The sequence below is a fragment of the Bubalus kerabau genome, chromosome X (genome assembly GCF_029407905.1).
Source record: "Bubalus kerabau isolate K-KA32 ecotype Philippines breed swamp buffalo chromosome X, PCC_UOA_SB_1v2, whole genome shotgun sequence".
Lineage (NCBI taxonomy): Eukaryota > Metazoa > Chordata > Mammalia > Artiodactyla > Bovidae > Bubalus > Bubalus kerabau.
The window spans coordinates 73,682,789-73,698,225 of NC_073647.1; the positions used below are offsets into that span (position 1 = coordinate 73,682,789).

Here is a 15,437-nt window from a genome sequence, read left to right on the forward strand (position 1 = left end):
TTTTGTGGAAGACAGTTTTTCCATGGACCGGGAGGGGAATGGTTTTGGGATGGTTCAAGCATGTTACATGTATTGTGCACTTTATTTTTATTATTACATCAGCTCCACCTCAGATCATCAGGCATTAGATCCTGGAGGTTGGGGAACCCTGCTTCAGGACATTTTCCCTACAGATTTTAGATTATAGGGGTTGGTAGCATTGTCAAAAACACTGTGGTAAAAACAAATTAGAAAATGAACTGTTGTAAAACAGGAAAGGAACCAGTTCAGTTGAGCTTGAATCTTCATTTTCTTTTAATAGAACTTCAAAAATCTGATTATATGGAGTATGCTGGGAGACAGTACTATTTGGGAGACAAATGTCAGGTTAGTTTCTTCTTTAAAGAATCAGTAATTTGTTTTTCTGAGATTGTGGTTTTAGTCATTAATATGTGATTAACAAAACTAATTAATGTTTATGTTAGGTTTTAATTACAAACTTGTGATTATATGTAAAGTGTAAAGCTTTTTCAGCTTGTGCTGCCTCCATTGAACTGGACTGGCAGTGTTTATTATCAGCTGCTTTAATAAGTAGATACTGAACTCCATTCAGTATGGAGAAGAAGTATTTTTGCTTAGCAAAAGCCAGATCTGCTGATAGACTCAAGACTAGATGTGTTCTTACTGTCTCTTCCCCTCTTTCAGGTTCGCTTGGAATCAGGTGGAAGATATTATAATGCTCATATTCAGGAAGTTGGAAATGAAAACAGTTCAGTAACAGTCTTCATTGAAGAGCTGGCAGAAAAGTAAGAATATAATAATTTGTTGAATTAACTAAAATCTTTGGCTCTTGATGCCTTTTTATAGTATTAAATTGAGAATTACCAGGATGCTAGTAAGAGAACAAAGTTATATCTGGTACTGGCCTAAGATGACTTATTTTGATTTGTAAAAGCATGTGATGAAGTATGAAATTTCAGTAAGTCTATGCATAAGTTTTGAAATCCTAGGTAATAGCCAACTTATTAGAAATATTAAGAACAACAAAATTCTGATATAAATTTATACTAATTTGAAAGCTAGTTTGCTAACTGAGCCTCTGCCAATATCAAATTAGGCTAGTCCATTCATTCTCAAACTTTAACATACCCCAGAATTACATGGAGAGCTTGTTAAAATTCAGATTGATGAGCTCTGTCCCCAAAGTTTGATTTAGTAAGTTTGTGGTGGGGTCCAAGACTTTGAACTTGTAATAAGTTTCCAGGTGATACTAATGCTGTTGGTACACTTTGAGAACCATTAAACTAGGCTGTGCTGCCCTAGCAACCAGACTCTCAGCAAACTTAAAGAGTTCATTTCTTTCTCATTTAGCATGTTCATAGTAGGTCAACAAAGGGGCCCAGGTTGACAAGGGCTCTATCCAGACATATGCTGCCATGATCACAGGCAGGTGGAAAATGAAAACATGACAAACCATGTGCTGACTTTTAAAGCATAGGCTCACATTTTACTGGCCAAAATATGTTACATAATTAAGCCTAAAGACAGTGGGGTGAGAAAATATAATCCTTCTCCAAGGAAAGGCAACAATTATTTGTAAACTAGTTTACCACAATCTTTCCTACTTAATGTGATATGTGCTATAAACAGCTATGAATTTATACAAACTGCTCTTAGTTTTCTAATGTACAAAGAAAACTTCAATAAGGAGGCTAGGGGTTACAGGTTTAAGTAGAAAACACTTGAAAATGAAGCAGGAGGGATGTGTATAAAATGAGAATTGACTGTTTTGCAGTGGCTTCATGTTGTTATCTCTACCTTTAAGGCATGTTGTTCCACTAGTTGACTTAAAACCAGTTACCCAAGTGACACCTGTTCCTGCCTGGAATGCTATGCCCAGTAGGAAAGGAAGAAGTTACCAGAAAATTTCTGGGGGCTATATCCCAGAAATAGGTTTGTATACTGAAAGTTTTATTATTTTCCTCTTCTTGTACTTATCTAAATTGCACTTTTTTTTAAAGCTGTAACTCAAGTCTTATCCTGGTTTAGAGTTCCTCATTTGACACTACTGAAGTTTTGGGATGGATAATACTTTGTTGCAGGGAGCTATCCTATGCATTGTAGGATGCTTGGCAGCATCCCTGGCCTCTACTCACTATATGCCAGCAGCATTCTTCTCCAAGTTATGACAACCAAAAATGTCTCCAGACATTGCCAAATGTGGAAGGAAAGGGGCAAGGAGGAAAGGGGCAAAATTGTCCCTAGGTGAGAACTACTGTGTAGGTGACTTTGTTTAGCTTAAGCTGGGGTGGACTTTAAGCCCTAAAACTTGAAAAGATTTCTCAAAGAACTAGGAAAGCATCTCATGGAAGCAACCAGAGATATTAATAGGCATAATTTCTTGGATAGTAGTAACATAGGAAATGGAATGATTAACTGTTTCGATGACAAAAGTTGCCTGTACTAAAGATAGTGCTGAGATGTCCATCGATACAGAAGTTACTTGTTCATTTTGCCCTTCCAAAAGGAACACCTAGTACATCCTTTTTTTGTTTTTCTAGTACATCCTTTGAAAATACAGAAATTTATTCCTCTGTATTCATATGGATTTCCTAGAAAAACATCTGAATGTTCTAGACATTTGTGGGATACCTTGGACCTTCTGCTTTGGTTATGAAGCTTATTGCTTACTGCTTTGTTTTCTTGAAAGCTATTTCAGAGATGGACATGAAGCAACGGAAGAAGATGTTCAAGAAAGTTAGAGGGAAAGAGGTTTATATGACTATGGCTTACAGCAGGGCAGAACCCCTTCTCCCACCCAGGCTTCAGCACAGTATGCATTATGGGCATGGCCCTCCAATGCACTACTCACAGACAGCTGGCAATGTTATGTCTAATGAACATTTTCATCCTCAACATTCATCTCAGAGACAAGGTCGGGGATATGTGATGCCCAGGTAAGTCTTAACTAACTTTGAAGATAATGTACGTCTCTGTTTAGACATTGGAAATAATTCCTGGGCAGAATTACGGTGGAACTTAGAAATATCTTAATAGTTTAGATTTCTCTTATAATCTCTACCTGAAGGGACATAGAGAATGGAAATGATGTATACTTAAATTCTTGGCAAACTTATGGAAGACTCGTATTCTCACAGTCTAGGAGAATATGAAGCAGTTGCTAGAAGATAGAATGCCATCAGGCTGAGAGTGCCATGTATATGGCACTGAATCTATCAGTAATGAATAGGCTGAACTGTAATGGAAAAGAATAGGAAAAAAGAATGTGTGTGTGTGTGTGTGTGTGTGTGTGTGTATGTGTATATAACTGAATCACTTTACAGCAGGAATCAATACAACATTGTAAATCAGCTATACTTCAATTAAAAACAGTGGAGAGATGTCTATTTAGTTCTTTGGCCCATTTTTTGATTGGGTCATTTATTTTTCTGGAGTTGAGCTGTAGGAGTTGCTTGTATATCCTCGAGATTAGTTGTTTGTCAGTTGCTTCATTTGCTATTATCTTCTCCCATTCTGAAGGCTGTCTTTTCACCTTGCTAATAGTTTCCTTTGATGTGCAGAAGCTTTTAAGGTTAATTAGGTCCCATTTGTTTATTTTTGCTTTTATTTCCAATATTCTGGGAGGTGGGTCATAGAGGATCCTGCTGTGATGTATGTCAGAGAGTGTTTTGCCTATGTTCTCCTCTAGGAGTTTTATAGTTTCTGGTCTTACGTTTAGATCTTTAATCCATTTTGAGTTTATTTTTGTGTATGGTGTTAGAAAGTGTTCTAGTTTCATTCTTTTACAAGTGGTTGACCAGAGTTCCCAGCACCACTTGTTAAAGAGATTGTCTTTAATCCATTGTATATTCTTGCCTCCTTTGTCGAAGATAAGGTGTCCATATGTGCGTGGATTTATCTCTGGGCTTTCTATTTTGTTCCATTGATCTATATTTCTGTCTTTGTGCCAGTACCATACTGTCTTGATGACTGTGGCTTTGTAGTAGAGCCTGAAGTCAGGTAGGTTGATTCCTCCAGTTCCATTCTTCTTTCTCAAGATCGCTTTGGCTATTCGAGGTTTTTTGTTTTTCCATACAAATTGTGAAATTATTTGTTCTAGCTCTGTGAAAAATGCTGTTGGTAGCTTGATAGGGATTGCATTGAATCTATAGATTGCTTTGGGTAGTATACTCATTTTCACTATATTGATTCTTCCAATCCATGAACATGGTATATTTCTCCATCTGTTAGTGTCCTCTTTGATTTCTTTCACCAGTGTTTTATAGTTTTCTATATATAGGTCTTTAGATTCTTTAGGTAGATATATTCCTAAGTATTTTATTCTTTCCGTTGCAATGGTGAATGGAATTGTTTCTTTAATTTCTCTTTCTGTTTTCTCATTATTAGTGTATAGGAATGCAAGGGATTTCTGTGTGTTGATTTTATATCCTGCAACTTTACTATAGTCATTGATTAGTTCTAGTAATTTTCTGGTGGAGTCTTTAGGGTTTTCTATGTAGAGGATCATGTCATCTGCAAACAGTGAGAGCTTTACTTCTTCTTTTCCAATTTGGATTCCTTTTATTTCTTTTTCTGTTCTGATTGCTGTGGCCAAAACTTCCAAAACTATGTTGAATAGTAATGGTGAAAGTGGGCACCCTTGTCTTGTTCCTGACTTTAGAGGAAATGCTTTCAATTTTTCACCATTGAGGATAATGTTTGCTGTGGGTTTGTCATATATAGCTTTGATTATGTTGAGGTATGTTCCTTCTATGCCTGCTTTCTGGAGAGTTTTGATCATAAATGGATGTTGAATTTTGTCAAAGGCTTTCTCTGCATCTATTGAGATAATCATATGGTTTTTATTTTTCAATTTGTTAATGTGGTGTATTACATTGTTTGATTTGCGGATATTGAAGAATCCTTGCATCCCTGGGATAAAGCCCACTTGGTCATGGTGTATGATCTTTTTAATGTGTTGTTGGATTCTGATTGCTAGAATTTTGTTAAGGATTTTTGCGTCTATGTTCATCAGTGATATTGGCCTGTAGTTTTCTTTTTTTGTGGCATCTTTGTCAGGTTTTGGTATTAGGGTGATGGTGGCCTCATAGAATGAGTTTGGAAGTTTACCATCCTCTGCAATTTTCTGGAAGAGTTTGAGCAGGATAGGTGTTAGCTCTTCTCTAAATTTTTGGTAGAATTCAGCTGTGAAGCCGTCTGGACCTGGGATTTTGTTTGCTGGAAGATTTTTTATTACAGTTTCAATTTCGGTGCTTGTGATGGGTCTGTTAAGATTTTCTATTTCTTCCTGATCGAGTTTTGGAAAGTTGTACTTTTCTAAGACTTTGTCCATTTCTTCCTCGTTGTCCATTTTATTGGCATATAATTGTTGATAGTACTCTCTTATGATCCTTTGTATTTCTGTGTTGTCTGTTGTGATCTCTCCATTTTCATTTCTAATTTTATTGATTTGATTTTTCTCCCTTTGTTTCTTGATGAGTCTGGCTAATGGTTTGTCAATTTTATTTATCCTTTCAAAGAACCAGCTTTTGGTTTTGTTGATTTTTGCTATGGTCTCTTTTGTTTGTTTTGCATTTATTTCTGCTCTAATTTTTAAGATTTCTTTCCTTCTACTAACCCTGGGGTTCTTCATTTCTTCCTTTTCTAGTTGCTTTAGGTGTAGAGTTAGGTTATTTATTTGACTTTTTTCTTGTTTCTTGAGGTGTGCCTGTATTGCTATGAACTTTCCCCTTAGGACTGCTTTTACCGTGTCCCACAGGTTTTGGGTTGTTGTGTTTTCATTTTCATTCGTTTCTATGCAAATTTTGATTTCTTTTTTGATTTCTTCTGTGATTTGTTGGTTATTCAGCAGCGTGTTGTTCAGCCTCCATATGTTGGATTTTTTAATAGTTTTTCTCCTGTAATTGAGATCTAATCTTACTGCATTGTGGTCAGAAAAGATGCTTGGAATGATAGACATTTCTCCAAAGAAGACATCCAGATGGCTAACAAACACATGAAAAGATGCTCAACATCACTCATTATCAGAGAAATGCAAATCAAAACCACTATGAGGTACCATTTCACACCAGTCAGAATGGCTGCGATCCAAAAGTCTACAAGTAATAAATGCTGGAGAGGGTGTGGAGAAAAGGGAACCCTCTTACACTGTTGGTGGGAATGCAAACTAGTACAGCCACTATGGAGAACAGTGTGGAGATTCCTTAAAAAACTGGAAATAGACATGCCTTATGATCCAGCAATCCCACTGCTGGGCATACACACTGAGAAAACCAGAAGGGAAAGAGACACGAGTACCCCAATGTTCATCGCAGCACTGTTTATAATAGCCAGGACATGGAAGCAACCTAGATGTCCATCAGCAGATGAATGGATAAGCAAGCTGTGGTACATATACACAATGGAGTATTATTCAGCCATTAAAAAGAATACATTTGAATCAGTTCTAATGAGGTGGATGAAACTGGAGCCTATTATACAGAGTGAAGTAAGCCAGAAAGAAAAACACCAATACAGTATACTAACGCATATATATGGAATTTAGGAAGATGGTAACAATAACCCTGTGTACGAGACAGCAAAAGAGACACTGATGTATAGAACAGTCTTATGGACTCTGTGGGAGAGGGAGAGGGTGGGAAGATTTGGGAGAATGGCATTGAAACATGTAAAGTATCATGTATGAAATGAGTTGCCAGTCCAGGTTCGATGCACGATACTGGATGCTTGGGGCTGGTGCACTGGGACGACCCAGAGGGATGGAATGGGGAGGGAGGAGGGAGGAGGGTTCAGGATGGGGAACACATGTATACCTGTGGCGGATTCATTTTGATATTTGGCAAATCTAATACAGTTATGTTAAGTTTAAAAATAAAATAAAATTAAAAAAAAAAAAAAGAAAAAAAAAAAAAAACAGTGGAGAGGCCTAATGCCAGTAGCGAGGAAAGCAAAGCTCTTTCTATTTGATTGTTTTTAGACAGATATGTTAATTCTATTTAACTACAAAGACTGACTACTCAAGCACTAGTAAATAAGAGTTCTGTTTTTTTCCCCCGTTATTCTTAGGGATTCTTCTCGCTTTATAAACAGGCACAACATGGCAGGCCCTAAAGTCGGTTTTTACCCTGGTCCAGGTAAAAGGTGCTGCCAGAGCTATGACAACTTCTATAGATCTCGGTAAGTGAACTTTAAGTGTGGAAGGTTAGAGAAAATGAGTGAGTCTGACTTTATTGCTATGCAATAAATATATGGACTAATATTTTTAAAGTGTCAACATAGAGGTGTTTGAACTAGTATTTAGAAATTTAGAAACAAGTTAGTATCATATTTTATCTTTTTATCCCCTTCTCATTCTGCAAACTTAAGTTCCTTTAGACGTAGTCACCGCCAGATGCATTGTATGAATAAGGAGTGCCAATTTAGCTTTGCTCCAGAAATGCCCAGGGGCTTGGAAGAAACCATTACTTTTTATGAAGTTGAAGAAGGGGATGAAACTGCTTATCCAGCTTTACCTGTAAGTAGTTCAAAGTTTTACTCACAAAGCTATTTACTTTTTTCTCTTTTATTTTTTTTTAAGTAAAGGTAATGTGGATAAATTTTAGCTATTTTGCAAATTACCAAATAAAGCCCTTCCTGGAAAACATGAGTTTTCATCTTAGAGCTTTTAAAAATTAGGGGAATTTTTTAAGCTGTCCTTACAGAAGAGGCATAGAGGTGGACTTGCCTATATAAGTATGGGCTAAATTTTTCTGTTTTCTTGATCATTACTTCCTCACATATTTTTGATTCTCAAGTACATGTAAAATATTTGTAGCTTTTTCTCTGACTATATAGGGACATTGTGTTTGTGTGTCTCTCTTTGGTACAGAATCATGGAGGGCCCTCTACAATGGTTCCTGCTTCTTCAAGATACTGTGTTGCAAGGCGAGGACATAGCTCAGGCAAACAGCCTTTGAATTCAGAGGAGGGTGATGGCCAGAGTGACAGTGGTGAGTCAGTTACAGTTCAGTATTTTTTTAAAAAGATGATTCTTGTGGTATGAGCACAACAGGGCTAAAGTTTTGGTTTGGAAAGGGTCCCACTCCGTTCTGGCAGCCCATTTTGAAAGTTATCAGTTCTTGTTATCAGAGCTTGCTAGATTTTGAAGATGTCTTGATATTTTTCAGAAAGACAGACTTCTATTTCTGTAAAGCCACTACATTGTTAAAATGTTCAGTTCTCTGATAGGTCTTCAGTGAGTTTTGATTTGGTGAGATTTCAGTATTGGAAATATCTATTCTTTATTAGTAAGCAACTGTTCATGTTGTCCATACCATTTGTATAATTACTTTAGATTTTCCTGTGATTGTTATTTTACAAGACTGCTATGAAATAATTTCTTTTCCTGAAGAAATCTATTTGATCTATAAACATTACTATTCATTGAGTTCTAATGGCCATATACTGTACTAAGAAATTATATTTAAAATTTAATATAATACTTTGTCCCTCTGAGGAATGTGTATCTTTGTTTTATATATGAGGAAACTGAGATTCAAAGGGAAAATGACATAGCCAAAATCAGATACTTGGTAAATGGCAGAGATTTAATTATTTATAACAGCTTTACTTAGATGTAACTTACACATTTGTACACTTTACCTAACATGTACAATTCAGTGTTTAAAGTGTAAATGGTGGCTTTCAGTATAGTCATGAAGTTGCATGCTGCTGCTGCTAAGTCGCTTCAGTCGTGTCCGACTCTGTGCGACCCCAGAGACGGCAGCCTACCAGGTTCCCCGGTCCCTGGGATTCTCCAGGCAAGAACACTGGAGTGGGTTGCCATTTCCTTCTCCAGTGCATGAAAGTGAAAAGTGAAAGTGAAGTCGCTCAGTTGTGTCCAACTCCTAGCGACCCCATGGACTGCAGCCCACCAGGCTCCTCCATCCATGGGATTTGCCAGGCAAGAGTACTGGAGTGGGTTGCCATTGCCTTCTCCGACATGAAGTTGCATACATCATCACAATCAATGTTAGAAAAAGAAACCCTGTACCCATTAGTGGCCTTCCCTAGTGGCTCAACTGTTAAAGAATCCACCTACAGTGCAGGAGACCTGGGTTCGATCCCTGGGTTGGAAAGATCCCTTGGAGAAAGGAAAGGCTACCCACTCCAGTATTCTGGCCTGGAGAATTCCATGGACTGTATAGTCCATGGGGTCCAAAGAGTCAGACATGACTGAACGACTTTCACTTCACTAGTGGCTCAGACAGTAGAGGATCTGCCTGTGATGCAGGAGACCTGGGTTCAGTTCTTGGGTTGGGAAAATCCCCTGGAGAAGGGAATGGATACCCACTCCAGTGTTCTTGCCTGGAGAATTCCATGGACAGAGGAGCCTGAGAGGCCACAGCCTAGGGAGTCATAAAGAGTCAAACACGACTGAGCGACTAACACTTTTACCTATTAGTGGTCATTCCCCATTATCCCCCCAGCATCCCCTTCCCTGCCACCAGTCATAGGTAGCCATCAGTCTGCTTTCTGTCTTAATGGATTTACCTGTTCTGGATATTTCATATAAAAGGATTCATGCAATATGTGGTCCTTTGTGACTGGCAGAGATCAGTTTTGAACTTGGTTTTATCTGACTCTAAAGCATATATGTGTGTATATATACACACACGGTTAATAGTTGTTAGGAGTGCCTTGCATTGTGAAATGTGCTTTTTTTATTAACTGTTTTTCTGTAAAATGATATATGCCTACTGAAACACTTCTGGAGGAATTGGGTGGATTAAGGAGGTATGAGGTGTTCTGAATGATTTGACTTACTGGCCAGCGTCTTTTCTTGTTATATTCTTCTTGCTGCTATTTATGATGAAGAAAATAGATATTTTAAAGAATTTAATGACAAAATATCTAGCCCAAGAATGATCTTTGAAGAATTTGTACATGCATATGTATGCCTGTGCTTATGTATGCGTATTCCCGGCTCTTTTACTCAGGATGACCCTTTGTCTATTTCTTTTAGCATGGTGGGTACCTTCAGATGTACTCTTCACCTATAATGGCATATTTAGAGTAACCAAGTATTTTTTCTCACCTTAAATCCTGTTTTCTGGAGGAGCTGCCTGCATGTGTATTTGATAAGTGACATGTTTAAGAATCAAATCCACTTTTGACCTTTGTGGTTTTATTTGGTGGAAAGCAGTCCAACTGAAGGTTGATTTTCTCTGAATTTCAATGATATAGCAGTCTTACAGAAAAGTACTTCAGTCCTCTAAGCGATCTTCTGACAACAAACTGATTTTCAATGTATTATATACCTGTATCAGGCTGAAAAACAGATGAGGTATGACATATTCCTTTAACGTTCACCTAAGCAACCTATTGGTTATTATAGTCACATTACTTTATAATCTCCATTTCCTATATGTCAAGCATCATGCTATGTTCTTTTCACCCCACTATGAGCTAGGTACTATTATCCCTGTTTTACAGTGAAGAAATGAAGACACAGAAATTAAATAACCTGCCTAAAGTGATATAGTTATTCAAGATTCAAATCTAGACAGTCCTAACTCCAGAGCCAGTGAAGTTAATCACCATAATCTACTGCCAGAATTGGACAGAGCTGGGTTTTTCACGTCTGCCTGAACTCTTAAGAACCAAGGGAACTTTCAAAGGAGAAATTTGTGCTGTTTATAGCCAGTCTGACTAATATCTGTTGACTAGTATGAAAGCCTTAAATCACTTGTTTCAAGAATGTGTACATTTTAGTTTTGAACATGTACCCATAAAACTTGAGAAAAAGCAAGTGCTGGCCATCTGATACTGCTGAGCAAAAAGCTCTACATAAATGCACTTTTTCTGTCTTTTTTTCCTAGGGGGATATCATGAAGATTATATTTATCCTTCAGGTCAGTGAGATCTGATATTCATTATTTATAAAATTTCAAACTATAAAATAATGCTTATTATTGTACCTTGGTTATATCTTCTAGAACCAGACTATGACACTTCAGGTGTTTATAGCACAGCTGAATCTACTGCAAACTTGGTAGGTATTTAATTATAATCTCAAACACATATAGCTCCTGTGTACTAGAGCACTGTTCTAGGAGCTATGCACTTAAATGTGTTTAAGTCAGAACAGTCCTATGAGGTATTAGGGTATCATTCTGATTTTGTAGATGAAGAAATTGAGACCCAGAAATTAGCTCATCTAAGATCACATTTTTCTAGAAATTATCCTAGATATTCCTAATATGTGTTGATACAAGAGTAAATTTGAACATTGGCAGTGATTTTTTTTAGAGGATTTTGTCATGGGTCATTAATCTCAGGTACTTAATTTAGCAAAAGTTTATTTCTGCGTTATGCTACTTGCGTAGTGGAGGGCTCAGGAGGGCTCTGCTTAGGGGCTTAGGCTGATGGAAGCTCCATTCATGATTGGTAAGATAGGAAACAAAAGGTAGTGAATGGTGCACTGGCTCTTACAGCTTCCACGTGGAGGTGACACGTATTACTTTTCCATTTCTTTAAATTGGACTGAGCATATTTCCCTTGAGACTCTTAACTTCTCTGTGCCTGGAAGTCAAAAACTTGGGAATATTTTAATAGCACTAAGGATTACAACATTTAACGAAACTCCCTCACACGGACCAATTACTTCCTTCCACCTCAAAGGAGGCAACCCTAAAATCTCCTTCAGTGTGATTAAACTCAGAGCCCAAGGTTTCTGAAAAATGTGTAGTACTCTTTGTATTGGGTCCAGATGTGGTTCCTCTTGATCTGGAGGCCTAAAACCAAAATACAAAGTTATTTACCCCCTACATACCCAATTTACAGTGGTAGAGCAGGGACTAAAAACTTGCAATTGAAATTCCCATCGGATCCAGGGAGAATGGGAGAAACAGTTACTAGCCTGTAGCATTTCTGACATCATGCTGGACAGACATTTTGAGGGCCCCCATCCTGGGCATTGGGACTGTTGCCTGGAGAAGCTCCCTGGTTAATTGTTTACTGGGGCTCTTGATTATGCCACAGCCCTTCCTTCCTTGGCCATGTTTGAAGTAGGCATTGGAGAATAATCCTTGTTGGCAGCTAAGCAGCTTCCTCACACTGCTTCTTACTCATAGGAAATTGAGAGCCCAAAGCTGGTTTTTAATCTCAATTGGATAGTTTTAGTTCTGCTCCTGGTTTCTTTGGCTGTGTGATTGATTTATTGTATAGCTTCTCTGATTCCTTCCTGTTAGTTTCATGTGCCAGTAGCCATACTGACATTAGATTTGCTATAATTCTTTGCATTCTTATTCCTTTCATGGCTCAGTGGGTAAAGGATACACCTACAATGCAGGAGACACAGGTTCTATGCTGGGTTGGGAAGATCCCCTAGAGGAGGAAATGGCAACCCACTCCAGTATTCTTGCCTGGAAAATCCCATGGACAGAGGAACCTGGTGGACTACAGTACATGGGTCACAAAGAGTCAGACAGAGCTGAGTGACAAAGACACACATTCCTTCGCATTCTTATCCCTGTTTCTCTACTTGAGTGCAAATACCTTGAGCTTATCAATCACTGATAGAAGAGTCCTAACCTTTGAATACTTTTCCCATGAACCATTTTGTCCAAGTGCAAGGACTAACTGGATGTTATATCCTTAATTGTACTCCTGGTTTGAGATACCTTAGTGCAGTCATATTTTAATGATTTGAGTCTTGCTTCAAAGCCAGCTTTTAACTTCTCTTTGTTGTTCAAAATATTTATCAATTTTATCTTGTACAGTTTTGATTTGAAGCAGTTACCTCTTCAAACCCTAAAAGTCCCAGTATTCAAGGATTCTATTCCCTTTCATTCCTGCCTACAAACTACTTTTCCTTACACATTTTAAAATACCTTGCTAAAATCTGCCAGCAGTAATCAAAATACAAAATTAATGTTCTGTTTCCTAAACCTCTTCCCTTAAGAGCTACAAGTTCATAATCTTCTCTAAGTCAAGTTTCTGTTACAGCAGCACCCTAATTTTAGTTACCAGTTACTGTTTTGGTCAAGCTAAGTTATGCTGTGGCAGCAATCCCCCCAAATCTCAGCAGCTTAACACAGTTGTTCTTGCTAATTTTATAGGTCCAGTGCATGTTGGTAGCAGGCTTTTGTTCATCAGAGTCACTCAAGAACCCAAGCTGATGGACCATGTACTTTCATAGTCATCTTGCAGAGCTGAAGATAAGGAAATTAAACACTGGGTATCAATATTTCTGCTCATATGTCATTGTCCAAACCACAAGGCCATACCTAACTAGATGAGGCCAGGAAGAGCAACATACCCATGTACCTAGGAGGAGAATTGGAATATCTGTGAAGAAGTTGAATGACTACCTTCTGTTCTCTGTGATTAATTTAAACTTTGATAGATAGCTTCATGTACTTAATTTTTGTTTTTACTGTTTAGGCAATACATCTTAGGAAGGTAAAGAAAACTGTAATATATAATTCTCTTCCCATTATTTCTCCTTCCCTTCCTTTGTCCCTGCTAGAGAAATAGTTTTTCCCTTCCCTCTGTCATTACTATTCTCAGTATTACATGCTTTTTATACCATTTCTTGAAATAGCCACCCAAATTGAAAAGGCAAGTGAAAAATCTCACCTTCAGAAATGACAGTAGACATTTTCTTTTTGTCTCTTTAATTTCATTTGTTACATCTTCCTTTTTGTTCTGAACTTACTTTATCATACATCCCCAGTAGATTTCAATCTCTTCATGATGTGTTCTGCTCCCAAGCCCCAGTCACCAAGTTTCTAAGTAATTTTTCCACAGCATTCTGAGAAGAGAGGACCTCTGCAGGACTTAAAGATTTCCAGGCACAGACTCTTCTTCTAACCACAGCATTTATTTTTCTTACTTTCACGCCGAAGTCTCACCTAAATCCTTCTCTAGAATTGTTTGGAATTCACACTGGGCCTTCTGAGCCAGGGCTGAGTTCACTTTTTGGCAGGTATTTGGTTTGCACTTGGGGCTTCCCGAGACCAGAGTTTGATCCCTGGGTCGGGAAGATCCCCTGGAGAAAGGAATGGCAGCCCATTCAGTATTCTTGCCTGGAGAATTCTGAGGATTAGGGGAGCCTGGCTGGCTACCGTCTATGGGGTGGCAAAGAATTGGACACGACTGAGTGACTAACACTTTCACTTCGTGCTGTACTTGAAACCAAACTTTTGAAATGTTCACTCTTTAGGTTGACATTAAGTTGTGCTTGTCTTTGTCACTTTGTGGTTCCTCTCGTTTTCTCTAATTACTTCCCCTGATTTCTTCTGTGTTCTTGCTATGAGTACCAGTTTCTGCTGCTAGTTTATTTTTCTGTCATGACAATCTGTCGTGCATAATCCTGAGTCCTTTAAAATCATTTTTGCTTTCACAAAGACAAGGTCTTGAACCAAAGGAGAATGATGTTTGGGTTATACTACATCCTGCTTGTAGGATGCATCTGATCAGTTATCCACCCTTGTTCCTAGCTGTATCTTTAGATGGACTTCTTTCTTTTAGCAACACTGTTCCTGGTGTTAGTGATTTTGAGGTTTTTATGGCAAGAGAAGACACTGAGAAAGTGTTTAAATTACAGTCCTCCATTACATTTTAGTATATGCATTGCGACTAGACTTGGATATGATCAAGATTTCTACAGTAGGAAATATTAGGTTAGTGCAAAAGTAATTGCGGTTTTTGTGTTGTTGAAATTTGCCTTTGTACTGGAATACATTCTTAAATAAATGTGGTTGTGTTATACATTATTTTAATGTGCATTTCTCAGTTTTTTTTTTTTTTTGCTAATGACTTGTTATGTACAGTTTATTTTTCATTTTAGACTGTGGAAATGATGTTAGACAAAAAGTAAATTTGAGTGATTTTCTTATTCGAGTTCAAAATGGATTGTAAAGCAGCAGAGACAACTCGCAACAACAATGAATTTGACCTAGGAACTGCTAACGAGCATACAGTGCAGTGGTGGTTCAACAAGTTTTGCAAAGCAGTTGGGAGCCTTCAAGATGAGGAGTATAGTGGCTGGCCATCGGAAGTTGACAAGAACCAATTGAGAGCAATCATTGAAGCTGATCCTCTTAAAACAATCCAAGAAGTTGCTGAAGAACTCTGTGTCAACCGTTCTGTGGTCATTTGGCATTTGAAGCAAATTGGAAAGGTGAAAAATCTTGATAAGTGGGTGCTTCGTGAGCTGATCTGAAATTAAAAAAAAAATCATTGGAAGTGTCATCTTCTCTTACTCTGTCCAACAACAGCAAACCATTTCTTGATTGGATTGTGATATGTAATGAAAAGTGGATTTTATACAACTGGGGATGACCAGCTCAGTGGTTGGAACAATAAGAAACTCCAAAGCACTCCCCAAAGCCAAACTTGCACCAAGAAAAGGTCATGGTCACTGTTTGGTGGTCTGCTGCCAGTCTGACACA

General features: G+C 37.9%; 1 protein-coding gene across 4 annotated transcripts in view; it reads left to right on the forward strand.

The window, feature by feature from the left end:
- LOC129639724 (putative bifunctional UDP-N-acetylglucosamine transferase and deubiquitinase ALG13) overlaps positions 1-15,437 on the forward strand; it is a 59,314-nt gene that overhangs the window by 19,911 nt on the left and 23,966 nt on the right. For all 4 annotated transcript variants that reach the window (XM_055564923.1, XM_055564921.1, XM_055564922.1 and 1 more), the window contains exons 10-18: positions 302-366; positions 685-785; positions 1,805-1,932; positions 2,690-2,936; positions 7,066-7,176; positions 7,366-7,513; positions 7,868-7,988; positions 10,860-10,892; positions 10,977-11,032. In XM_055564923.1, coding sequence (XP_055420898.1) covers positions 302-366; positions 685-785; positions 1,805-1,932; positions 2,690-2,936; positions 7,066-7,176; positions 7,366-7,513; positions 7,868-7,988; positions 10,860-10,892; positions 10,977-11,032 — 1,010 coding nt within the window. The remainder of the gene's footprint in view (positions 1-301; positions 367-684; positions 786-1,804; positions 1,933-2,689; positions 2,937-7,065; positions 7,177-7,365; positions 7,514-7,867; positions 7,989-10,859; positions 10,893-10,976; positions 11,033-15,437) is intronic.